Here is a 16,803-nt window from a genome sequence, read left to right on the forward strand (position 1 = left end):
CCCCCCACAAATGGTGACCCCGACGTGGTTCCCCATGGAACCCCACAAATGGTGACCCCGACGTGATTCGGCTTGGACATCGAGGCAGCCGATTAAAGCCTAAGAAAGAAAAGGAAGGTACTGAAGATGAAAATGAGGAAACTTCCAAAAGCAATAATGCAGAAAGGAAGAAGAAGAAGAAAAAGCATGAGAGGAATAATACAGCTCGGGTGGAAATAAATGGAAATGGTAATCATAATGAAGAAGAAAAACAAACACATATAAAGAAACAAAACGTAAACATGCAGAAGAACCTTACACCAGAACAAAAAGAATGAAATATATAAAAACATCTGCAGCCACAGAAACTGAAAAAAGTGAGGATGCATGCAGTAGTTGGTGAACATCATAAATCACAAGAGGAAGAAAGTGAACAATAATCCCAAATTCAAGGTTTTAAAGGACAAAGTTAAACTCATAAAATAGAAAATGTGTTTTCATAATGATCAAGTTTTACAATTGCAGACTGTCCAAATTCTCCTATCACGTATGCAAACACAGCCGACTGAAGCGTTCGGTGAGAAAAGGCGGAGGTGGCAGCCGCGGCAGGAGGTACCGGAGAATACCGGCTCCTGGTCGTCTGAGAGAGACGTTCGTGAGCTCACAGGTGAGCGGCTGCATTCGATGACAGTCGCGGCAGGAGGTACCGGAGGATACCGGCTCCTGGTCGTCCGAGAGAGACGTTCGTGAGCTCACAGGTGAGCGGCTGCATTCGATGACAGCCGCGGCAGGAGGTACCGGAGGATACCTGCTCCTGGTCGTCCGAGAGAGACGTTCGTGAGCTCACAGGTGAGCGGCTGCATTCCATAAAATGGGCTCTGCTTTGTCTGCAAAAGAGGAGTCGCCTTGTGTGTTGTTGGTGGGAGCCCGTGAGTTCTTTGGGGGTGAGGACACTATCATACCACTCATCCCCAGTGCACCCGAAGTTGATCCTAGTCCACCCTGCGACATGCTTCGAACAATATCCCGGGCGGCTCGGGCCCCCCGGATCCCGTAAGGCGTTGGCACGGACTTATTAGGGAAGCCCATATAGATAGGGAATTTGCGCCCGAGGCTTATCCAGTAGTGACACCGGACCTGCACTTATTGTTTGTCACAGCCTAGACACCTGATAATACTGTACTTCCTTATTTAAGAAAAAGGGGGGAGGTGTGGGGATGTAAAGTTCCATGAGAGGGTAAGGGTCACGATGGGACACTTGCAAGGTAATAAATCATGGCCTTATGTAAGCCCCCCTGGTGGTTATATAAGATGAGGCCTTATGTAAGGCCCCCTGGTGGTTATATAGGATGAGGCCTTATGTAAGGCCCCCTGGTGGTTATATAAGATGAGGCCTTATGTAAGGCCCCCTGGTGGTTATATAAGACATGGCCTTATGTAAGGAACATCTGAACCAATCGGTGTGGGGCTATACATGTGATGAACACATGATTCTCCTTCTTGTCCAATCGGTAGATGTGTAATTATAGCCTAATTGTGTTATGTAATGTTAAGAAAGACTATAAAAGAAAGCTTGTAATAAACAGGATTCAGAGTTCAGCAAGAAAGACTATAAGAGAAAGCTTGTAATAAAGAGTCAGCTTGGTTCAGCTTGCAACCACATTGGTCGTGTGCTTTATCCGCCCCCCACAAATGGTGACCCCGACGTGGTTCCCCATGGAACCCCACACTTGTGCAAGCGCATTGCCCAAGTTCTGGATGAGACCTTTGAAGAGATCACTGAGGCCGATTACCGCGATGTGAGAGAGCACATCAACGCCCTATTCCGCATCTAGGCATGCATGCAGCCCTAACCCTCCTTGCCCCAAGAGCGCGCACCGAATAACTTCCTTCCTGAAATAAAAGCCGCTTACCGGGAACCTCCTCTGGTGTTTGTCCTTCCCCAAGCACTGGCCGCAGTAACTGGCTACCTTCCTCCTGGCTTGAAAACAGCTCCTGGGCTGCATGCATCTAGGGATTCCAGGGTGTCTTCGTTCTCCTCAGCACCCTCACTCCCATTTTTCCTCCTCCTCCTCCTGCCTTGTTGAACTGGGCTCTGAAGTGTCCATGGTGGTACTCGGAGTGGAGGTGGGGTCACCCCCAAGTATCGCATCCAGCTCTTTGTAGAAATGGCAGGTTACGGGGGCAACACCAGAGCGGCTGTTTGCCTCGCGGGCTTTGCGATAGGCATTCCGCAGCTCCTTCACTTTAACCCTGCACTGCAGTGCATCTCAATCATGGTCCCTTTCCATCATGTCCCTTGATATCTGCCTGAAAGTATTGTAATTTCTATGGCTGGAGCGCAGCTGGGACTGGACAGCTTCCTCCTCCCAAACACTGATGAGGTCCAGCAACTCGCCACTGCTCCATACTGGGGATCGCCTGCTGCGTGGAGGCATGGTCACCTGGAAAAATTCGGTGAGAGCACTCCACGCCTGGCTAAGCAAACAGGAAGGGGATTTTCAAAATTCCCAGAGAATTTAAGGGGCGGGTCTGGCAGTTGGTCACCTGAGGGCAGGGCAGTAGAGTTCAAAGTGATGACCAGAGTGGCTAGAACAGACATTGTGGGACACTTCTGGAGGCGGATCAGAGCGCATTAACAGACCAGGGCGTCCACACTGGCGCCACGGCGCTCCAGCGGGGGCGCATCACATGTTATTCCACTCGCTGAGGTGGAGTACCAGGAGCACTCTAGCGGCGGAGTCAGAGCGCTCTACGTGCCTTGCCAATGTGGATGCGTTGTGAGTTAGAGCGCACTGGGCTGCTTTAATGCGCTTTAACTTGTAAGTGTAGCCAAGCCCTATAGTACTGTGCAGTATGAAAAACTTATTCCAGTCCCATAAAGAGACCTGACTTTCTCTTACAGGAAGCTAAGGCTGACTAAGTGGGGCCATTCTCTTCAGATAAGCACCCACTAGTTTAGTTGTTCATTTGATTTTGAGCCAAACCTTTGAAGTAGCAAAATTGTGCTGGGGGACAGTGAGAACAGATTCCCACAATATGCTTCATACTTTGTGGTCATGTCTGTAAAGTAGTGAGAACCCTTTTCTGAGGCTGTTTTGGCACCTCCCCTGGAGGTAGAAGCTGGAAGCCAAGATTAGGTAATTTTAGGTGCCAGAGTTAATCAAACTTATTTTAGAAAGTCTGAACTTCCCTCTTACACCCAAACGTGGTCTGTCCAGAGAAGAACTGTGGCACATTGGTGAAGAAGTTTGTGCTGATTTTCCCCCTCTTCCATGGATACAAAGAAGGCTCCATCCTCCAGGGCCATTGATCCAGCTCCTTTCACCAGCACTAAATTCATTTTCAACATGTTTCTTTGATATGTAAATAAATAATGGGAGGTCCTACTGAATTTGCCAGAGCAGCTGTATTGGAAGCACCAATAGTGCATTTCTCTCTTTCTCCCTTGCTCCTGGAGTTTTAAATAAGCTAGGACATGTGTTAATAACACTGACTCCGAATATTTGAGTGTGAAAAATGCTACATGGAGATGTCTCCAGCACTGCTGGCTTTCCTTTAATGTGTTTAATTTTGCAGAACATTGCCCAAGTCCTTTCTGATTTTTAGGTGTTATTTTTAAATACCTGGAAGTGGTGAATACACTCTTCATTTTCCTTTTGTTGCTTCCATCTCTGCCTGGTTCCCTGTTTCATTGGTGATCTCCAGTATCTCTGGGATTTCCGAAGGACAAGATGGGTGCCCTCTGATCTGGTAGAGGAATTGTTTCCCCTGTTGATTTTGGTTTTCAGTGAAATGAGACCACTTTCTCTCTCTCAAGGACAAATGCAACTTGTGCTTTCATTTTTGCCCATTATGAAGCCAGAACATGGAGATGAAATGATGAAAGTTGAGGAGGATTTTAAATAATGATGATGATCCAGATAAAATGGGGGGGGGAGAAACCCACTCAACCTCACTAGAACTGAACAATCAAAGCAGATGGATTATCATTTTGTCATTTCCGTGACCCCCTTTGCTTGCACATCCAACCAACGACTGAAAGCAGAAGTGCCAACATTTTGCAAAAGAAACTATTCTCACACAGTCGCTGGCCTGACCAGAAGCAGGACATTCCAGGAATTTCATGATACTTGCATGATACTCACAAGAGGCCCAGCACAATTTGTGCTGAGAGCCAAATAGTTATCTATAGATAACTATAGAAAAGTTATCTTTCTGAAGCTCATAGCTTGAAATGTGCTTCCTTCTATATGTTCCATTTCTAGTATGCAAAAAAGTGTCGCCATTGCCAAAGCTAGCAATGTGATGCTTCTAAAATGCTTCACATTCATGCACAAAAATTGCTCAGATTTTATAGAGCTGTCTCCCCCACATGGGATTATACTCATCTATAGTTGTGTTAAATGTGTTCAGCCTGTAGCTTCAATTTTTGCTTCAGTAAATCCACTCCACCCTGAGCATGATAAAATTTCTTCTGAGCTTCCTTAATACCTAGTTTCCAGTTAGTGAGCTAGTGCATTAACATCTGAAGGCAACTTTCACGGTTCCCTGCCCACAAAAGAAGAGCCATGGCAACACAGAGTTGAAATGCAAGAATCGGCAATTGATTTGTGCAGGATAGCTAACGTTCAAGGATACCTGCATGAAACATTGTAGGCAGCGAAAAACCCTGCCAGCAACTGTCAAAGTCATGCTGCTTTTTCACAATATGTCAACCTCTAGCATGTACTTGGGGCTGAGGTTAGAGGGGGTGTCATCCAATGGGATTAAACTCCTGCAGTTCCAAGGGGAGGTATAGGTAGATTCCTTTCTGTCTGCCTTTGAGCTACTTTTCATAGATTCATAGATTCTAGGACTGGAAGGGACCTCGAGAGGTCATCAGTAGGACCAAATACTGTCTAGACCATCCCTGATAGACATTTATCTAACCTACTTTTAAATATCTCCAGAGATGGAGATTCGACAACCTCCCTAGGCAATTTATTCCAGTGTTTAACCACCCTGACAGTTAGGAACTTTTTCCTAATGTCCAACCTAAACCTCCCTTGCTGCAGTTTAAGCCCATTGCTTCTTGTTCTATCCTTAGAGACTAAGGTGAACAAGTTTTCTCCCTCCTCCTTATGACACCCTTTTAGATACCTGAAAACTGCTATCATGTCCCCTCTCAGTCTTCTCTTTTTCAAACTAAACAAACGCAATTCTTTCAGCCTTCCTTCATAGGTCATGTTCTCAAGACCTTTAATCATTCTTGTTGCTCTTCTCTGGACCCTCTCCAATTTCTCCACATCTTTCTTGAATTGCGGTGCCCAGAACTGGACACAATACTCCAGTTGAGGCCTAACCAGCACTGAGTAGAGCGGAAGAATGACTTCTCGTGTCTTGCTCACAACACACCTGTTAATACATCCCAGAATCACGTTTTGCTTTTTTTGCAACAGCATCACACTGTTGACTCATGTTTAGCTTGTGGTCCACTATAACCCCTAGATCCCTTTCTGCCGTACTCCTTCCTAGACAGTCTCTTCCCATTCTGTATGTGTGAAACTGATTTTTCCTTCCTAAGTGGAGCACTTTGCATTTGTCTTTATTAAACTTCATCCTGTTTACCTCAGATCATTTCTCCAATGTGTCCAGATCATTTTGAATTTTGACCCTGTCCTCCAAAGCAGTTGCAATCCCTCCCAGTTTGGTATCATCTGCAAACTTAATAAGCGTACTTTCTATGCCAATATCTAAGTCGTTAATGAAGATATTGAACAGAGCCGGTCCCAAAACAGATCCCTCCGGAACCCCACTTGTTATGCCTTTCCAGCAGGATTGTGAACCATTAATAACAACTCTCTGAGTATGGTTATCCAGCCAGTTATGCACCCACCTTATAGTAGCTTCATCTAAATTGTATTTGCCTAGTTTATCGATAAGAATATCATGCGAGACTGTATCAAATGCCTTACTGAAGTCTAGGTATACCACATCCATAGCTTCTCCCTTATCCACAGGACTCGTTATCCTATCAAAGAAAGCTATCAGATTGGTTTGACACGATTTGTTCTTTACAAATCCATGCTGGCTATTCCCTATCACCTTACCACCTTCCAAGTGTTTGCAGATGATTTCCTTAATTACTTGCTCCATTATCTTCCCTGGCACAGAAGTTAAACTAACTGGTCTGTAGTTTCCTGGGTTGTTTTTATTTCCCTTTTTATAGATGGGCACTATATTTGCCCTTTTCCAGTCTTCTGGAATTTTGTTGCTAGCTATCTTTATATATCCCTCTTTTCTCCCGTTCTTTGCTGATGCCAGGCCTTACCTCCCTGACTGGTGGAGCCATAATGCTGGCAGTGAAGGCCATTGCAGGTTAGAATAGAAAAAGGGGCTGCAACACTCCAGATTGCCATTGAGTCATCTTCCCTTTAGCAGCCCGGGGCTGTGAGCATGTAGCATTGTCTCTCATGGTCTTCCAGAAGTTTGTTTGGCAAGTAGTTTGTACCAGAGTCTCGCAGATGTAAGCGGACACAGTCTTGGTGAGGACTCAAGTGACTCTCAATATATTTGTTTCTTCTGCATTTAAGAAGCTAATGCATTGTACATGCCTCGTGATAAGTAATTCCTGGTTGGCCTAGACCAGGGGTTCTCAAACTGCGGGTCGGGAGGTTATTACTTGGGGGGTTGCGCGCTGTCAACCTCCACCCCAAATCCCGCTTTGCCTCCAGCATTTAAAATGGTGTTAAATTAAAAACACTTTTTTATATATTTATGGGGGGGGAGGGGTCACACTCAGAAGCTTGTTATGTGAAAGGGGTCACAAGTAAAAAAGTTTGAGAGCCACTGGCCTAGACTGATTAACCATCTGGTTTTACAAAACCTACCGTCAGTGTTTCTTTTTGTCTTCCTACGTAATCACCCAGGACGTGTTGTTATCAACAGGAATAAATCTTGTGCAATTGCTCAGGTGAAATGAGTGTCTACCTTGACCATTTTGAAGGTCCCCCTTGTCTCTAATGAAACTTGTGGAATAGCTGATGGCATCCTTTTGCCTGGTGGCCTGTTGTCTGCAATGCAAAATAGTTATCGCTGTTATCTAAGTTTTGCCTCAATATACTAATTTTAACTAGAGACGTGTTCTTTTAATTCCCCCTAATCATTTCAGGGCTTTCCATTTACTGAGTCAGTGAGGTTGCATATGAGCAGCTAATCTGCATCTAAATCAGGGCTCCAAAATCCAGAATACAAGACACCAATGAGCCAACGTCGACCGGAGATGGTTAATTAATTCCTTAATGGTGTTTCTGGCTTCAGAATATTTTACTGCCAGTCCAGGACACAGGGAGCCATTTGATGAATAATGCAGGGATATGCCACCAAGAGCACAGCTTTAGCTCTTTCAAAATGTGCCACCATTCTATAGCCAGGACTCATCACACATGGAGCCCCATCTGCCATTATTGATGCCTTACTCCATAAAATAATTGCCAGCCTCATTCAGAAGTCTTAACTAGGGCATCCCTCTGATCATCTGCTCCCTTTCATTTCAGCAGGTGTGAAAGTACCTGGAATATCCTGCTGTGAAGCTTAGAAACCATAAAAATCACAGCCAAAGTTTCCCATTTGAGCACCATGCCAGTCGATTCATTCAGAGCCAGTCCATTACAGTCTGCACTTCACCAACGAGTTCCTCTCACATCTGATTCCAACTACTCCTTTCCTTCAAATAGCTGACATGTGCATCCATTCCAATTCACTGACTGCTTCAGCTTTCAGTTTTGCTATAGCCAAAGGCGCTCTCTGTCATCAATTCAGATTCTACAGACTCTTGTTGCCTGGCTGGTCTCCAGAGAATGCAGAGGCTAGAAGACTCCTGTGGTAGTGTATTGGGCCACTCAAGACCTTGTGTATCAGCCTGAAACTGTTGTAGTCAGAATGGCACAATGAAGTGGCTTCTCTAGTCCATGTTTGAAGTCTCAAGGTATTTTGCAGAGGAACTGGTCTTTGCATCACAAAGATGTACTCTTTTTCCCATTATAGATTAAAATCATTGGCTTGCAGGAAAGGTTGATCAATTCAGTTTCAAATTCACCTCTTTAATTTAATATGCAAAAATATCAACACAGAAGTTTTACTTCTGATGAGCCAAGAAGGAAGTGGTTTACATCACCGCAAACTCCAGTCCAATAGGCTGCAAGAGGAAAACTATCATTACAATTTAGTAGTATAATAATCTGCTGTTTATAATCACCTGAAGGAATGTTAAGTACTTCACAGCAGCAGGATCATTTCACCTGACACTAAGATGCAGCAGAAGAGAGATGATTGTATTTCAATGGAATGGCAGGCAGCAGGGTTCCTTCAACAGCACACCAACATAAAGCTTCTCTCTCCTGCAGCATCCCTCCCTGAAACAGGCATTAGACCTCCAGCAACAGTACAACCACCACACCAGGAGGTGTTACATCCTGCCTTGCTCTAGAGAGCTAAAACTGTCTGGGCAGGTGGCAAGCTGGAAACCACTGCATCCTATTGCAAAGAGATGTTTGATTTATGCTACCTTGTCTTCATACTCCTCCCTTCATCCCCATTTGTCTGTTTCACCTGGAACTGGGCAAATAATGGATACGTTGGTTCACTGGTTTCCCACACCTGAAGAAGAGCTCAGTGTGAGTTCAAAAGCTTGTCTTTCTCACCAACAGAAGTTGGTCCAATAAAAGATATTACCTCACCCACCTTGTCCCCTTAATATCCTGCAACCAATATGACTATAAAAACACCGCATCCCTTTTGGTTCACTGGCATTTAAAAAAAATTAAAAATTGTTTTGAGTTGAATGAAAATGACATTTTTCAAAATTTAAGCGAATAGAAGAGTAAAAAAAAATCTGAGTTGAAACATTTTGTTATGTCTAAAAAAACATTTGGTTTCATTTAGAAAAAAATATTTTCAATATTATTGAAACATTTTACATTTTCTGTTTGGTCAAAAGTAATTGGTAAACTTGACACAAATTCGTGAATAGCTTTGGCCAACCCAAAACTGCATTTTTGGGTGAATAGACTATTCATCCAAAATATTTCGCCCAGCTCTAGTTTAATCCACGTATCACATCTTGTCATATATCTAAGTTGTGAACTCTCTGGGGCCAGGGACTCTGTTCTTGCTACTTTGTCCTACACACTGTACAACAATGAGTTCCTGATCTTGACTGTACCTCTGGGCATTACTATAGTACAAACTATGAATAATAATTAATAATCTAGCCTGGTGGTGTGCTGCCACTGGCTTATACCCATGGCTCAGATCACTTTGTGACACCATCCCATTGGAATCATCACAGAATAGGAGATAGCCACAACTTCCCCTGAGATGGATGCACGGGGTCTAACTGATCACTGTATGTGGGATCAAGAAGGAATTTTCCCCCAAATCAGATTGGCAGTGACCTTGCGTGTGGGAGATGGGGCACGGGGGGAGGAGAGGGTGGGTTTGTCTTACTCTGCGGCATGAGTGTGCAGATTACTTGCTAGGATTATCTGGGTATATTTCACTTTCATTTCCCTGCCATTGTGGGGGGCCTTGGGCACTGGTGCATCTCAGTCCCTTCTATTCTCTGCCTGTTGCAGACAACAGTCTAGCTTCCTGTGGGCTGTAATACATTGGTCTAATTTTGGTTGTTGGTTTAGTGTGCAGCTGCTAGGTGGTAGTGGTGACCTGTGATATACAGGTCAGACTGGATGATCTGGTGCTCTGTTCTGGCCTTGAACTCTGACCCAAAGGAGAAACTACTTATTTGACCTTCTACCCCTCTCCTTCCCTTCAGTGATAGCAGCAGCAGACTGGCAGCTATGAGGCCATTGGTAGGCTGCTCCTCCTATTGCTGTAGGATCCATAATTTTATGTCATGGATTCTACTGATCCGAGCGCAGAAATGGCCCCAGCGTTCTACGGGGCCTTTCCTGTACCCAGGGTCAGACTGAGTCAGCAGTCCATGGAATGCCATGCCTGTACTTCTCTGACAGTGTTTGGGCACAATAACATTTTAATTTAAATAAAATAAAATAAAATAAATAAGGGACAGACTCTCCTTTTACTTACATTAGTATAAATCAGGAGCATCTCTAGTGAAGTCCAGGGTTTGGCACTGGTATAAAATTGGCATGAAAGAAGAACAGGGCCTTGGGGCTTTGGTCCTTACAGTTGCAAACAGAAGTCTTCTCAGTGTGGTTCTCTTCCTAACCGTGGAGACAAGTGGCCTGAAATGGTAGCTGTAAAAGAAATGAGCTGCCCCCATTCATTTAAATGAGGTGTTAATTTTGAAGCCAAACACAAAATTATTGAGTCCTGTGGCACCTTTAAGACTAACAGATGTATTGGAGCATAAGCTTTCGTGGGTGAATACCCACTTCGTCAGACACATGTCACATGCGTCTGACGAAGTGGGTATTCACCACAAAAGCTTATGCTCCAATACATCTGTTAGTCTTAAAGGTGCCACAGGACTCTCTCTTGCTTTTTACAGATCCAGACTAACACGGCTACCCCTGTGATACTTGACAAAGTTATTGGGGTAACTGGGTGAAATGTAGATGATCTCATGGTCCCTTGTGGGTGATGAGCAGTGAAATACCTGATGCTCTGGGACTGTGGCCAGAGGTTCAGTTCAGCATCATCAGCATCACCACTTCATCCTCCCCATGTCCAAATCTGTCCTCTGCATAGACTTGATGCCTCAGGCAAAGATGCTTTCACAATACACACATGTACACCCCATCTTAGCTAATTGTACAGTGTTATGTCATGGGGAGGGGTAAAAAAACTACTGACTAGCTTTTTCCCTGAAGCATGATAACTGCTAGCCTTTCTAATTCTGTAACCTAGCTAAATATATAATGGAGAAAATGCGTATTATCAAGACAGCAAATAGTATTACCATATAAAAATATAAGTGCAATTACCTAACCTTCCTGGTTAGGTTATGTGCTGGATTTGAAGCATTACAAAATTATGAAGGTTTTTTTTTATGAGAGTTGAATCAGGACTCAGTGCTGTGAACGCTCTCTTGTGTCCAGAAATCCATCATTAACGTAGCCTCAGTAAACTCATTCCTTGGGCAACCTCACATTTGCCGATTATTGTGATGGCTGCATAAATCCAGCCCCTGCATGCGGTATTTTTTTTCTTATTAAGCTCTTTATAAGCAAAGAGTTTGAGGGGGTTATTTCAAAGAAAATTAGACAGCAATGTTCATGTTAGAGATTTTGAGACCAGACCAAATTGCAAAGGTTTATATTTCATTCCTGACAATGAGAGAAAATGAGTCCTAAAATGAGAAAATGCCAGGAAGTAATTTTATATACAGAGATAAAGAGCCACTAAGGGACTTTGTTACATTAGATCTAACAAAAATGCTTGAGACTATGCTCCATACAGTACTTTAATTAATAAAAAGCCAAATATCACTGGATCATAATTGGAAAGTCTATAAAAACCTGAAGAGAAGGAGGGAAAAACTAATTTTTGAAAGGAATATCTAGGGGATGAGCATGTAATTGCTAGCGACACCCTCTTATTGCAGTCATTCTGCACTTGTTTCTGCTGCTGCCTGAATATAAGAGAGTTCATCACTGAAAAAGCTGTCAGTTTTAACTTGTATCTATTAGATCATGTCTAAAGGGAGAGTGAGCCTTAAAAGTTATGGATCACACAAGTATTAAAGTCGTCCTTTTATAATAAAGTATATGTGCACTGAACATAGAAGTGATATGAAAACGGTCCATGTTTTAAACTTATCTGTCGGGGGTTTTTTTGTTTTTGTTTTTAAAAGGCACTGCTCCAATGGCATATATGAGGTACTGGAGGTTTCCATATATATAGACTCAGAGACTAAGGTCAGAAGGGACCATCATGATTAAGGGCAGAAGAGAAAACTATCCCACTGTGTAGGAAAGATAGGAAGTCTGGCAAGAGACCACTCTGGCTTACTCAGGTGATCTTCAATGATCTTAAAACTCAAAAAAAAGAGTCCTACAAAAAGTGGAAACTAGGTCAAATTACAAAGGATGAATATAAACATATAGCACACCTATGTAGGGACAAAATTAGCAAGGCCAAGGCGCAAACTAGCTCAAGACATAAAAGGTAACCAGAAAACATTCTACAAATACATTAGAAGCAAAAGGAAGGACCAAGGACAAGGTAGACCCATTACTCAATGAGGGGGGAAAACAATAACAGAAAATGTGGAAATGGCAGAAGTGCTAAATGACTTTTTTGTTTTGGTTTTCACCAAAAAGGTTAGTAGTGATTGGTCATCTAACATAGTGAATGCCAGTGAAAATAAGGTAGGACCAGAGTCTAAAATAGGGAAAGACTAAGTTAAAAATTACTTAGACAAGTTAGATGTCTTCAAGTCACCAGGGCCTGATGAAATGCATCCTAGAATACTCAAGGAGTTGACTGAGGAGACATCTGAGCCATTAGCGATTATCTTTGAAAAGTCATGGAAGACAGCAGATTCTAGCGGATTGGAAAAGGGAAAATATAGCGTCAATCTATAAAAAGGGGAATAAGGACGACCCAGAGAATTACAGACCAGTCAGCTTAATTTCTGTACCCAGCAAGATGGAGCAAATAATTAAGCAATCAATTTACAAACACTTAGAAGATAATAAGGTGATAAGTAACAGTCAGCATGGATTTGTCAAGAACAAATCAAGTCAAACCATCCTAATAACTTTCTTTGACAGGGTAACAAGCCTTATAGATAAGGGGGAAGCAGTAGATGTGGTATATCTTGACTTTAGTAAGGCTTTTGATACTCTCTCGCATGACCTTCTCAGAAACAAGCTAGGGAAATACAACCTAAATGGAGTTACTATAAGGTGGGTGCATAACTGATTGGAAAACTGTTCCCAGAGAGTAGTTATCAGTGGTTCACAGTCATGCTGGAAGGGCATATCGAGTAGGGTCCCACAGGGATCAGTTCTGGGTCCGGTTCTGTTCAATATCTTCATCAATGATTTAGATAATGGCATAGAAAGTAAACTTACAAAGTTTGCAGATGATACCAAGCTGGGAGGGGTTGCAAGTGTTTTGGAGGATAGGATTAAAATTCAAAATGTTCTGGACAAACTGGAGAAATAGTGTGAAGTAAATAGAATGAAATTCAGTAAGGACAAATGCAAAGTACTCCACTTAAGAAGGAACAATCAGTTGTGCACATACAAAATGGGAACTGACTTCCTAGGAAGGAGTACTGCAGAAAGGGATCTGGGGGTTCATAGTGGATCACAAGCTAAATTTGAGTCACCAATGTAAGACTGTTGCAAGAAAAGTAAATATCATGCTGGGATGTATTAGCAGGAGTGTTGTATGCAAAACACGAGAAGTAATTCTTCCACTCTACTCTGATGTGGCCTCAACTGGAGTATTGTGTCCAGTTCTGGGTGCCACATTTCAGGAAAGATGTGGACAAATTGGAGAAAGTCCAGAGAAAAACAACAAAAATTATGAAAGGTCTAGAAAACACGACCTATGAGGGAAGATTGAAAAAAATTGGGTTTGTTTAGTCTGAAGAAGAGAAGACAGAGCGGGGACATAACAATTTTTTAGTACATACAAGGTTGTTACAAAGAGAAGGAAGAAAAGTTGTTCTCCTTAACCTTTTCTGAGGATAGGACAAGAAGCAATGGACTTAAATTATAACAAGGGAGGTTTAGGTTGGACATTAGGAAAAACTTCCTGACTGTCAGGGTGTTTAAGCACTGGAATAAATTGCTTAGGGAGGTTGTGGAATCTCCATCATTGGAGATTTTCAAGAGCAGGTTAGACAAACACCTGTCAGGGATGGTCTAGATAATACTTAGTCCTGCCATGAGTGCAGCAGACTGGACTTAGGTGACCTCTTGAGGTCCCTTCCAGTCCTATTATTCTATGATCATCTAGTCTGACCTTCTGCACATTGCAGGCTACAGAACCTCACCCACCCACTCCTGTAATAGACCCCTGACCCATGCCATGGCTGAGTTACTGATGTCCTCAAATCGTGGTTTAAAGACTTCAAATTACAGAGACTCCACCATTTACACCAATTTAAACCTGCAAATGACCCATGGCCTATGCTGCAGAGGAAGGGGAAAAACTCTCAGGGTCTCTGCCAAACTGACCTGGAGGGAAAATTCCTTCCCAATCCCAACTATGGCAATCAGTTAGACCCTGGGCATGTGGACAAGACCCACCAGCCAGACACCTGGGAAATAATTCTCTGTAGTAATTCAGAGCCCTCCCCATTTAGTGTCCCGTCACCAGCCGATGATGTGGTGAAATTCTGAAAGTGAATGGGAGTTTTGCAATTGACTTTGGTGGGGCCAGGCTTTCACCCCTAGGCTCCAGTTGAACCACTAAATTTTACCATAGTTCATAAGCCAAAACATGGGATAAAGAGCCAGACTGGGAGAGAGAAGAGAAATAACCATGTAAAGAGCCAAATGTGGTTTGAGAATTACTGAGCTCTATTTTTTTAACTGAATATAAAACACCTGAATACTTACCTGAATGTAAGAATCCTGCACCAAGTACCCATGTATTCTGAGATATATAGATGGGTATAAAGGGCCTGACTTTCATTTAAACTATCGTCATTTATACATGCACTGTAAAGGGACCTTAAAATGGGTATAAATTACATGTGAACCCACTTTTTAGACCCCTTTGCACTACCAGAGTGGTGTACAGGGGGCCTTAGTATAAATGAGAATCAGGCCCACAAATTTTCCATTAACTTTTTGTGTCTTTACCAGCATATTGCACCAAATACTTCTGCACAACAATACTGCCTCAAATATTTGGCGGCTACCCCTATGCCGAGAGAAGGAGAAGAACATCAGGGAAAAAGGATTGAGGATTTGGAGGGAGGGAAAGAAGGAACTGAATGAGAAGAATTGGGGATTTAGTTTATTTATGGATAACTAAAGTATCTTACTTGCTTCCTTATATGTTCTCTTCCTTGTAGCTCCGAATGTCATGGCTCATCCACGGCTTCTTGTTTGGAAATATTTCCCTGGTCCTTATCGAGAACAAAACGGGGAAGGAACAGAGCAGGACGTTCTGGCACTTCACTAACAGTGAAGGTTTGGGAGTCTGGCAGTGGATGGTTTTATCTCTTCCTGACGTGTCAGACAGGTGGGAGCCTCTCCTCTTTCTTCTCATCCTTTGCTTCCCTCTCAATGAGAAGGCACTTCATCAGCGGCTGGTTAGCATCCAAAATTGCCTGAGCAGTCTTAGAAACAGAGTATTCAGCTCTCAGAGGGAGGGAGGTGCTTTGCCTCCCATTGGGACATTCAGTTATGGGTAGGGAGTATGCATCAGTGAGAGGTTAGAGCAGAGCACACTCTGCATAAGCTTGAAAGCTGGTCTCTCTCACCAACAGAAGTTGGTCCAATAAAAGATATTCTCTCCAATATTCTGGGACCGACATGGCTACAACAACACTGCATACAGAGTGCTAGGTGTCAGCACTCCTGCGTTCCATTCCTGGCTCTGCCACTGAATCACCATGTGGCTCTGAGCAATCCACTTAAATTGTGCCTTGGTTTCCCTGACTGTGTGTAATATTTCATGTCCATTACTGTTTGCAAACCATGTTTAGATCTTCAGATGAAAGATCTTATAGACAGTGTACTAGAGCTGGGCCTGGGCTATATAATTCAGTTCTAGTTCCAGATTTCAAACTCCCTAAATTTCAGGGCATGTTTGGATCTGGGATTTAATTCAGTTCAATATGGAAGGGCCAGCCACAGAACTAGAACCCGGTTGTGATTGAGAATTCTACCCCCCCTGCACCAAACAATAGCAGCCCACTTCTAATAAGGCGTCATCTCATTCCTGGCAGTGGTGTGTGTTCTGCTTAACTTGCACGTAGTAGTTCTCTTACCAAATGACTTTTATACTGTAAAATGTCCACATGACAACCTGTGCTAAGTTGCAGAGTGTCATGTGACTTGGACATAGGCGGGTTGTGCCTAGTGGATGGAGCTGGAGTCAGGCCTAGTGGCTGGAGCCGAGGGTCAGACCCAGAGGTCAGGAATCAGAGCTGAGGGTCAGAGCTGAATTAGCTGGAGTGAGGCAAGGCAGAAGCAGGACTGAGTCTGAGGCAATATTTGCAAACGCTTTCAGCAGCCAGTGCCCTGCTGCTGATCTTAAGAGCAGGTCTCCTTATCCTCTCAGCCTATTGGGCAGATGGGTCAATCAGGTGGCTCAGTTGGGGCCCAGTTGTGCTTGCTAGACTGTCTGAGGTTGAAGCTAGGAGGTAAGCTGGTTAGCTGCAAGCCCTTACACATAGGGTGACCAGATGTCCTGTTTTTAAAGGGACAGTCCCATTTTTGGGGACTTTTTCTTTTATAGGTGCCTATTACCCTCCAACCCCTGTCCCGTTTTTTCACAATTGCTATCTGGTCACCCTACTTACACCTGACACAGAGTATTGTTTTATCAGTCGACTGCAGATCTCCTTCAAAGGGATGCTGTGTGATTTGTTTACTTCTATTTAAAATGCACTGCAACGTGTGCTGTTCATAGAGGAGGCATCTATATAGTCACCTTCCATTGCTCTGACCTTTAGGGCACAATATGTATCTCTTTTCTGTGTGGTAAGGATCAAGTCTCTGATCTTTCTGGAGCTCTCTGCCCTTTCTGGAGCTCTCTGCCCTAGGAATAATGGATTTCATTAAAGGGTTAGCTTGCCTCATGAGAAGTTATGAAAAACATGATGCAGTTGTGTCTTTTTATCTAGCTGCGTCTTGGGAATGTGTGTAGGGTGACAATACAAAAGTG

General features: G+C 43.4%; 1 protein-coding gene across 1 annotated transcript in view; it reads left to right on the forward strand.

Annotated features, from left to right (window-relative positions):
- ALK (ALK receptor tyrosine kinase) overlaps positions 1–16,803 on the forward strand; it is a 561,137-nt gene that overhangs the window by 431,058 nt on the left and 113,276 nt on the right. The window contains exon 9 of the mRNA XM_026649582.2: positions 14,984–15,153. Coding sequence (XP_026505367.1) covers positions 14,984–15,153 — 170 coding nt within the window. The remainder of the gene's footprint in view (positions 1–14,983; positions 15,154–16,803) is intronic.

Source organism: Terrapene carolina, unplaced genomic scaffold, assembly GCF_002925995.2.
Source record: "Terrapene carolina triunguis isolate 2854851 unplaced genomic scaffold, T_m_triunguis-2.0 Scaffold85, whole genome shotgun sequence".
Lineage (NCBI taxonomy): Eukaryota > Metazoa > Chordata > Testudines > Emydidae > Terrapene > Terrapene triunguis.